Below are 10,885 nucleotides of genomic sequence, written 5' to 3'. Positions count from 1 at the left end.
TGAGAGGCTTATTGTCCAATGGACAAAGATTACCCTAACATCTATTGACCAATGGGTAAATGCAAAAGGTTCATCTAGTAACTAGGTGAGTTTGGTTGCTCGGTTCCTCCAAGTAGTCGGTTGGAATCTAATTCGATTGGCCCCGAAGGACTAGAATCTAATTACGACGGATTACTGAAAGTAAAAATAAGTAATTCAAATAAAATTCAAATATTTAACGAAATTTTTACCTTCCAAAAATCAGGGCTGTTACAACTATAAACCGGACTATAGCGACGGTTTTCATTAACCGTTAGTAGATTTTCACACTGCCAAAACCAATTTTCTTTCATGCGATCAGTTTTCCAAATTCGAACTAACGATCGAGACGGTTGAGTTTTTTTTCATGTTGATTAAATCATTCTCGTAAAAATTTGACTCAATCGGATTTGTAATTATATTTAAAATATATACGTTTCATGTAATTCATGATAACAATTAAACTACGTCTTGTGTTGTATTTGAACGTACAGTAGCAACTCGACCACAACACAACTATGATGATTGAGACCATTGATTTTGTTTTCCTTGTTGATTAAATCATTCTCATAAAAATTTGGCTTAATCAAGTTTAGAAAACTTCTTTATTGAGGCAAAATTTCATTAGTAAAATAAAATTTTCTGCCCGATCATGTAACGATACCCGATTAATTTCATTTTTCGTATGAAGGATGTACTCTTTACTATGTAAAAAATAGACAGTTCCAATTGGAAAAAAGAAAAGAAAAAAAGAGAGTAGGTGTTTGTGTAGTATAAACCGAATTTAAAAACTTGGATTAAGAATAAATCGATAAAACTCTAATGACATAAGCTAGCCCTGCCAATTTGCATAGTATAAATATAGAAGGCCCTTGATATTACACAAGTTCTGGGCTAGCGCAGCTGGTTTGCACTCGCGCGCGCATACGCGAGGTCCTGGGTTGGAGCAAAATTGTTGTGTTGCCTTTCATGTGCCATGCGGGCGCCACGTCAGCGCCACATGGGCGAGACAGGTGGGGCCATGTCAGCACCACGTGGCTGCCATGCCATATTTTACCCCAGATTTTTTTTTAAAAAAAATTGCCTTTAGCAACGGTTACAAGTGTTGCTAAAGAAACCATTACTAAAAAAAAATCTGTACCAACGCTCGTCAAAACCGTTGCTATACCTCTACACCAACGGATATCTTGCAAAGGTTTGGCCAACGGTTGGTATTGCTTTTAGCAACGCTTTTTTTGTTTTTTAGTGACGCTTTTGACCGTTATTAGATCCCGATTTTCTTGTCGTGCGTGAACAATCTTTCTTAATTTTCATACTTTTTAAGTCTCGTAAGTAATGGGAAACATGATTACATCAAGGACAAGCCCAAATGCTTAGCCATTATAAACTCGGAAATGATGGCTATGCCAACCTCATTTGAATTCCAAAGGGTTAGCAGGTAATCTACCCCCTCCATACACCAAATTAACTACCCTTATTTTGTCCCTTTTCTTTTGGGCCCACAAAAGAAATGAAATAGATGGTTGACACTGGAATTCCAAGTCTTTGATATTTCACCATTCTAGATGCCTTTATACTAATTTCCACAAGTACTGAGAATAAATGCATTCACCCAAAGGGAATACACGTGATAATTGGAAAAATAGAGTAATGATTAGAAAAAGAAATAGGGTAATGATTGAAAACGCCTTTGTACAATATTTTTGGGTCCATACCAGAAAGGAAGCAAACAATTACTATACGCGATAAGTATTTACAACGCGAACACTGCAACCTCTATTCTATTGAAATCTATGTTACCCAAATCCTACTCAAAAACACAAATAGCACCAAAATTTCACTATTTTTTTTTCTCGGCGAAATTTAACATTGTTAGTTATTATTTGTGAGATTTAGACCCCTATTAAATCCATGTAAATGCATAATACCAACCACGTGACTATCACTCCACTTGCGTCCGTCAACAATCTTTTTTAATTACCATACTTTTTTAGTCTTCATAAGTAATGGGAAACATGATTGCATCAAGGACAAGCCCAATCGCCTAAGCATTATAAACTTGGAAATGATGGCTATGCCAACCTCATTTGAATCCCATAGAGTTAGCAGGTAATCCACCCCCTCCATACACTAAATTAACTACCCTTCTTTTGTCCCTTTTTGGCCCACAAAAGAAATGAAATAGATGGTTCACATTGGACTTCCAAGTCTTTGATATTTCACCATTCTAGATGCCTTTATAACTTTTCCACAAGTACTGAGAATACATGCATTCATCCAAAGGGAATACACGTGAACATGATTACATTGGAGATAATTCAGGTTACCTAACATCACAGGCTAGAAATATGGAGCCGCGACAGTGTAGCACAAACTCGTAGTGTGCATATATTTGTGCGGATCTCTTATCCCATAAAACAGTACGTAATTTTTGAAAACCATAAACCTTATAGGCCAATTTAAGCCTGTGTTTGAGACTTAGTAGATAGAAAAGACAACTGATGTGAAATTAGTAAGTGGGAGAGAAATTTCGGGAGAAGTAATTGTTTTGTTTTGTCTTGTTTTTCAAAGAAAGAAAACAAAGGAAAATTGATCCATTATTCATTTTTCGAGCTCAGTGAAAAGGGGAAAGAATACAAAAAGGTCACGTATGTAAGCTAACAAAGAAAATGCTGAATGAAAAATCAATAAAGAAGTTAACTTTTGTTCTCCAAAATTAGCTAGGAACTAATCAAAGAAAGCAAAATTGCTCTCCCTTTTTGTACAATGCGAAGCATGATTTTCGATCTTGTACTTACATACGTACACGGATCGGAAGGGTCCATTTTGTTCACTTACTTAATTATTTGCATAAAATAAGTTTTAATAAGCAAGATTTCAAAATAATAATCATAATAGGCAAGAATTGCCAAACATGTCACAAGTTATAATTACATATAAGTTGGGCCAAATAACTATCAGTGGTACAATTAGTTGCGGTTGAGGTTTCAAAACATATATAACGTATACGGCAGTTAAGAAACTACAGATTCTCCTTTCAGTTTTTATATTAGAAACTTCTAAGTACTTGATTCATTGAAATTTTATAGTATATCATAATCTATCCCTTTAGTCTATGAATTTTAATTTCAGCCAACCGCATTTCGAGCCTATATATTCAAGGGCTCGGTTAATGATTCGAACTGTTACTTTTTAATCAATTTACTTAGATTTTTCATGAAAAAATCTAATTGGTCTAAACGGAAAGTACGAGGTAAAAGATGTGTTACGTAACAAATATGATTGAATCACTTGACTACGATTATCAGTCAGGCGACCACAATTATCATTATCAGTCATGTGACCACAATTATCATCAGTCTTGTGAATACGATTCTCAATCTTGTGTGTGTGTGTGTGTGTATATATATATATATATATATATATATATATATATATATATATATATATATATATATATATGGGGCAGGTTCCACTCACTTTTTTTGACACCTAAAATGACACCCAATAAATTAGAGCCTCATTCTAATAATTAGAGCCGTTCAAGTTGTTCAAAACATGTTTTTAAGGATTTTCACAAAATAAAAAAACTAATTTGGATATCAGTAAAAGCTTGATCGACTCATTCAATTTTATCCTGTAAAACTTGCTAGGAATTGACTGAATGAACTGATCAAGCTCTTACCGATATTCAAATGAGTTGATTTTTTACGGGAACTCTTAGAAATATGTTTTAAACAAATTGAACGGTTTAGATCATTTGCGTGAGTCTCTAATACAAGTTTCACACAATTTAGGTGTCATTTTAGGTGTCAAAAAAGGGGGGAGAGAGAGAGAGAGAGAGAGCGCGCCTCTATAATGTTATGTGGTCAAACAAGCCCCGTAGTTTGAAAAATGGGTGACCGGCCAATACCAGATCCAAAGGCACAATCCTTGCATTTGATGTGTTTGATGCGGTACTCCCCTCCTTTTGATCATCCCTATATGACTAGCTAGCATTTTTTATTTTATTTTTTGTCATCAGTCATCTAAAACTAAGACAAATACCATTTCATTCATTCCCTCTAAGACTCTAAGTAATTTTATTTGAACCCAAAAAAGAATCTCTCTAGTGCACACCCATTTAAAAATTGAACCGAAAATGTCATCATCTCCAACTTAACCCTAAGATTAATTTTTTTCCCTTCAATCTACTACAGCACCACCGCTATCGACTGCATGCAAACCGGTCTATCTTGGCAAATTACAACTTTGATCTTGTCTAGTAACTTCTCTTATTAGATGATTTTTCTCACATATACTAGAATCCAATAGATACAAGATGGCCCATTTGGATTTTTTTTGGAGGCCAAGATGGAGCCAAAATAGTTGAGTTTTGTGGAGTATGAAGGATAAGGATATGGAAGGAGAGTTTAATCGGGGTATGGAGGATAAAGACATGAAGGAGAGCTCAATACCTACGGGATATGTTATTGTCACATCTATCTATCTATATTTCTATATTGTATATTATATAAGAATGTAGTTACCTAAAATAAAATAAAAAGGAAGCTCTCTCCTTAACCCAGTCTCCCAAACTCATTTGTGTTGGCATTGTGGGACGCCAAACTTCATCTAGCCGTTTATGTCACACCAGGGATGGCCCGCCTTATGTTTATTTCTCCTAATGACGAAAACATCTCTTCGAAGTTGGACCAACGACCATGAATAGTCAAAGTCAACTAACAAAACCCACTGAATTCAAAGTGGGAATATTCATCATCCTCTAGAGAGAGTGACAGAGAGTGACAGAGAGGAGAGCTGCTATTCCCCCTAACACACCCCCAGCCCCACCTCCCCTTTTCCGGAATTACCCCCGCCTCTCTCTCTCTCTTCCTTTTCTTTCTTTACAGTTTCCTGCTTTCTTTCTTTTTTTTCCTTTTCTTTCCGGTTTGATTTTTTTTTCATTTTATTTTTTTTTCTTTTTTTCTAGTTTGAATTTTTTTTCTCTTTAATAATAAGTTCAAGTCTAATTCTAGGCTTTGTAAAGTAATTGAGAGAAAAAAAAGTGTTTCAATTGATCATGTTTATACGACTGTTTTATTTTTCTTTTTTTGTCCTTTATAGATTAAAAAATATAGTTACGAAAATAAGTGTTTCAATTTTCAATCCGTTTGAATCAGTGCAAAGATGTTATTTTTCTGATCATTTCATCCTAAATGGTCGTAATAAATTTTTGGCTCCAAAGCCTTTCAATGAATACTCTAACCCTAAGAGAGTCCTGAAACTAAATAATGAGTCTTAGGGTGCTCGTTGAAAGGCCGTGAAGAAAAAAATTCATTAAGATTACAATTAGTGTTCGGGAACTAATTACGAAATGTATTTTGCAAACGACGTACTAATCCAGAATACAAATGTTATATTTAGGATTACTTTTTTTTAACTATAGTACAATTTAATAAATTTGTTAACCATTATTTAGCATAGATCCTCTAAACTGATTCAGTAGTATGTTGCTTCAAATCACGTTTCTACTCCATAGGATTGCAAATGGCTGGTTTCTATTTTTTTTAAAACTAAAATGGAAACGTTTTAGGGGCTTCGTAGGGGCTACTGTGCCAATGGAAACAGCAGAGCCCTCGGGTCCCCCCTACTTTTTAATTTATTTTTTATTTAATTACTTATATCTTATTTATTTAATTTCTATAAATACACTCTTTGTATATTTAAAAATATAATTCAATTAAGTGCTATAATTTTCAATTCAGTTAAATCAGATCAAATATCGTTTTTTTATTATTTTATTTTAAATGGTCATAATGAATTTTTTGGTTTAAGGCTTTTCAACAAACACCCTAAGACTCATTATTTAGTTTCAAGACTCTCTTAGAGTGTCCATTGAAAGGCCTTGAAGGCAAAAATTTATTACAACCATTTAGGATGAAATGATCAGAAAAGTAACATTTTCACACTGGTTCAAACGAATTGAAAATTGAAACATTTATTTCGTAACTATATTTTTTAATCTATAAAGGACAAAAAAAAATAAATAAAATAGTCGTATAAACATGATCAATTGAAACACTTTTTTTTCTCTTAATTACTTTACAAAGCCTAGAATTAGACTTGAACCTATTATTAAAGAGAAAAAAAAATTCAAACCGTAAAGAAAGAAAAGGAAATAAAATGAAAAAAAAAAAACCAAACTGAAAAGAAAAGGGAAAAAGAAGAAGAAGGAAGCTGTAAGGAAAGAAAGAAAGGAGAGAGAGAGAGAGGGGGAGGGAGGCGGGGTAGTTCGGGAAAAGAGAGGTGGGGCCGGGGTGTGTGTCAGGGGGATTAGCAATTTACATACCAGGACTCCCTTAATTGTTTTTGACCTCGTGGGGGCTTCTAGGTTTTAATATCTTTTCCTCGGATGTCCTACGTGGATAAATTTTTCAGTGCGGGGTGAGTATCACGTGGTGCCCGCTCGGCACATTCAAGCCGTCCGATGCAACTTTGGACGGCTCGAATTTGAAGAGAGAAAGAGGAAGGGTGAGAGGAGAGAGAAAATTTCAATCTGAACAGTCTAAAAGTGCAAGTCCGATAATAGCATGCAAGCTGAAACCGATACATATTGACGGTGGTCCACTACGTTAAACCTTTACCGCAACGATCAGCGAAAACCAACCAAGTACTCTAAATAGACAACACTGCGTGCATGCAAAGACGATCCTCGAAAGAAACAACCCAAACGACGAGCAAAGACCAAAAAGTTCTAAAAGTGAGATAAAAAGGAAATTCCAAGAGTGGGACACCAAGAATTGGAAAAATTGTTTGTTTCATTGGAAAAAACGTAGATGCATGTTACTTTCATGGCACACTACACACACTGACACACAACCAAAATACTCCACATAAATACACCCAAACACGCCTCATGTAGCCAACCAAATTTGAAAGTCAATACCTTTGCCTCTTCACATTTTCCCGGGAAATAAACTCCCTGGCCTCCCAACCAACACTTCACACTCGGTGAACTGGGAAAAAACACCCAAATCCACAAAGATGCCCACACTACCCTCACCCTTCCCACCCCTCTTCCTCTACTTCCTCCTCACTCTCATGCCCTTTCTTGTAATTTCGCAACCCCCGGCAGACCAAACCCAAACAATCCTCCTCACCATCAAACAGCAGTGGGGAAACCTGCCGCAGCTCTCCTCGTGGAACACCTCGTTGCCGCCGTGTTCGTGGCCGGAAATCACATGCACTGGCGGCACGGTCACGGGGCTCAACCTCACGAACTACGACATCACAGAACCAATCCCACCGTCCATTTGCGACCTAAAAAACCTAACCGTGCTTGACCTTTCCTTCAATTACTTCCCGGGAAATTTCCCCACAGTTCTTTACAACTGCTCAAACCTCCAGTACCTAGACCTCTCCCAAAACAACTTCGTGGGCCCCATCCCATCTGACGTCGACCGCCTCTCCTCCTCCCTCCGGTACATCGACGTCGGCGCCAACAACTTCTCCGGTGACGTCCCGCCGGCAATCGGCCGGCTGCCGGAGCTGCGGTTCTTGAAGTTGTACTATAACCTGTTCAACGGCAGTTTTCCGGCCGAAATCGGAAACCTGTCGAATTTAGAGTATCTGAGCATGCCTCACAATCCCCTTACCCCGGCGAAAATTCCGCCGGAGTTTGGAAACCTGAAGAAACTGACTTACTTGTGGATCACCTTCGCCAATTTAATCGGTGAAATACCCGCAAATTTTTCGGGCTTGTCGAGCCTTGAGTACTTGGATTTATCTTATAATGATTTAGAGGGTCCAATTCCAAAAGCTCTGTTTCAACTGAAAAACTTGAGTGTTGTTTATTTGTATCAAAATCGATTATCTGGTGGAATTCCGACCCCTATCGAGTCATTGAACTTGATCGAGATCGATTTATCGAATAACACTTTGAGTGGCTCAATCTCAGAGGATTTTGGGAAGTTACAGCAGTTGGAGCTCTTGAATCTATATTTCAATCAATTTTCCGGTGAAATTCCGGCGACCATCGGATTACTTCCGGCACTAAAGAACTTTCGGGTTTTCTCGAATCAGTTGAATGGCACCTTACCACCTGAAATGGGCCTTCATTCCAATCTTGAAGCTTTTGAAGTCTCTGATAATCTGTTCACCGGCGCCTTGCCGGAGAACTTGTGTTTTCGCCAGAGACTGACCGGAGTTGTGGCTTTTTCCAACAATCTCACCGGAGAAGTGCCCAAATCGCTGGCGAATTGCGTTACTGTGCGAACGATTCAGCTCTACGGCAACAACTTTTCCGGCGAAATTCCGGCGGGTATCTACACGTTGTTCAAATTGTTAAGTTTGATGATAAGTAACAATTCCTTTACGGGTAATCTTCCAAGTGAATTGGCTGGGAATTTATCAAGATTGGAGATCAGTGATAACAAGTTTTCGGGCCATATTCCAAGTGCGGTTTCCTCTTGGGTGAGATTAGTTGTGTTCATGGCAAGTAACAATCAGCTTTCCGGCGAAATTCCGGTGGGTTTGACTAATCTCCCGCAGCTGATTACTTTGAACCTAGCTGGGAATTCATTAACCGGAGATTTTCCCAAGACAAAAATGTCGTGGGAAAATCTCAACACTTTGAATCTTTCAAGGAACCGACTCTCCGGTCCAATCCCGGCGGTGATCGGAACTTTGCCGAACCTTTTGAACCTCGACTTGTCGGAAAACCGATTTGCCGGTCAGATTCCGGCAGAGTTAGGCCAGTTGAAGTTGAACATTTTGAACTTGTCATCCAACCAACTTTCTGGCCAAATCCCAAGTGCATTTGATAACTTGGCTTATGACACCAGTTTCTTGAACAATCCCAATCTTTGTGCCACTACCCCTATTCCAAATGTCCGATTTTGTTCATCTAAAACCCGAAGATCGGACGATTTGTCCCCCAAAATTCTCGCGTTGATTTTGGTTTTCGCGGTACTTCTATTCTTCTTCACCGCTCTATTGACCTTTTTCATGGTTAGAGACTACCGGAGGAAGAAGCTCAAACGAAACCTCGCTGCGTGGAAATTGACCTCATTCCAAAAGTTTAATTTCACCAAGGCAAACATTCTTGCAGGGTTGACGGAGAATAACTTGATTGGGAGTGGAGGGTCAGGAAAAATCTATCGAGTCGCGGTTAATAATTCCGGGGACTATGTTGCTGTGAAGAAGATTTGGACCAAAGGGAAGTTGGACAACAAGCTAGAGAAAGAGTTTTCGGCAGAAGTTGATATATTGGGTACAATCAGGCATTGCAATATAGTGAAGTTGTTGTGTTGCATTTCTAGTGAGGACTCAAAGCTGCTTGTGTACGAGTACATGGAGAATCAGAGTCTTGATAAGTGGCTACATGTGAAGAAGAGGAGAGAGACTGATCCGGCTCGCCGTGTCGTGTTGGATTGGCCTAAAAGGTTGGAGATTGCCATTGGAGCTGCGCAGGGTTTGTGTTACATGCACCATGATTGCACACCGAGGATCGTTCATCGTGACGTCAAGTCGAGCAATATCTTGTTGGATTCCGAGTTCAAGGCAAGGATGGCTGATTTTGGCCTTGCCAAGATTCTAGCCAAGCGTGACGAGCTTAACACCATGTCTGCTGTCACTGGATCGTTTGGATACATGGCCCCAGGTAAGAGAGCTTGCGTTAACTGATATATTCATGGTTCATTCTATAGATTATCTTGCGTCTATTATTTCCCTATTAAAAGTTTAAAAAAATGGGTATTGACTAAACTATTTCCTTGATTACAGAGTATGCTTATACGAGAAAAGTGAATGAGAAGATCGACGTTTACAGTTTTGGAGTCGTACTCTTAGAACTTATGACCGGAAGAGAGGCCAACGACGGGGATGAGCACACTAGCCTGGCAGAGTGGGCGTGGCGTCAACACGGAGAAGGAAATCCCATCATTGATGCCTTGGATGGGTACATCAAGGAGCCATTATACTTGGAAGAAAAGTCCACTGTCTTTAAACTAGGGCTCATATGCACAAGCACACTACCTTCGTCCCGGCCTTCTATGAAGGAGGTTTTGCAGATGCTTCGCCGGATTGGTCCTGTGGAAGGTAGTGAAGTGAAGAAAGTTGGAATCGAGTACGATGCTGCTCCCCTCCTTGCCAGTGCCAACAAGTGTCTGTCTAGCTACACGCGTAGCAAGAAGGTAGTAGATGAAGATGGCGATTATGTTGTCTGAAATGTGTGATGCTCGATTTTGTTGTTGTCGAGAGAGAGAGAGAAGGCGGTCCAGGCAAGTCGTGAATTTGCTGGCATCGGATGAAGACAATCATCGTTTTTGTTTTTTAAGCATAATGTCATGTTATAGTTAGTCGTAGAGATACAGGATGCATATTAGTACCAGTAAGATTTTCCAGTTTTACACTGTTCCAACAACAATAACAATCTCCAAAGTACAGCTTCATTATGCCTTTGAGGGACTGAATTGTTTAGACTTGCAAATCCCCAAGGGGAAATGATGTTCTGGAGATGAGACTTGACCATCTAAGCAATCTTTTCTGCCCTTCTCTCATTAGGATTGGATTGTGTCTCTAGTTACACTTGGTGATACATTGCGAACACACATCAATGGTCCAAATTGTTCACTTTCAGAGACTAAAGAAGACAATTGTCATATAAACAATTTGGTTGGTCAAATGATTATAGCCACACAATAACCTCACACTTAAAATCAACGATATGGACGGGAAAAAATTGATTGTACTAATTAATACACCTCCATCTTTTAAGGCAGCTTTGATCTGATCATTTCTCTGTGAAATTTTGAAAATTTGCATCTCACTTATGAGCCCTCCAAAATGACCAATTATATAAAGATCAATACTGAGCCCCCCAACA

The 10,885-nt window shown here is 38.5% G+C and overlaps 1 protein-coding gene across 1 annotated transcript; it reads left to right on the top strand.

Annotated features, from left to right (window-relative positions):
* The first annotated feature begins 6,921 nt into the window (after positions 1 to 6,921).
* On the top strand, positions 6,922 to 10,556 carry LOC131307358 (receptor-like protein kinase HSL1). The gene is made up of 2 exons (XM_058333829.1): positions 6,922 to 9,661; positions 9,784 to 10,556. Exons 1-2 carry the CDS (start codon positions 7,045 to 7,047, stop codon positions 10,224 to 10,226), a joined length of 3,060 nt encoding a protein of 1,019 aa, XP_058189812.1. The 5' UTR covers positions 6,922 to 7,044; the 3' UTR covers positions 10,227 to 10,556.
* The last annotated feature ends 329 nt before the right edge of the window (positions 10,557 to 10,885 follow it).

This window comes from Rhododendron vialii, chromosome 11a, assembly GCF_030253575.1.
Source record: "Rhododendron vialii isolate Sample 1 chromosome 11a, ASM3025357v1".
In the NCBI taxonomy this organism is placed as follows: Eukaryota; Viridiplantae; Streptophyta; class Magnoliopsida; order Ericales; family Ericaceae; genus Rhododendron; species Rhododendron vialii.
This window is presented reverse-complemented; position numbering and strand designations above follow the sequence as displayed.

Coding starts and splice junctions, on each gene's coding strand:
- LOC131307358 (XM_058333829.1), top strand. CDS start 7,045: ATGCCCACACTACCCTCACCCTTCCCACCCCTCTTCCTCTACTTCCTC. Junction 9,662..9,783: donor GTTTGGATACATGGCCCCAG/GTAAGAGAGCTT, acceptor CCTTGATTACAG/AGTATGCTTATACGAGAAAA.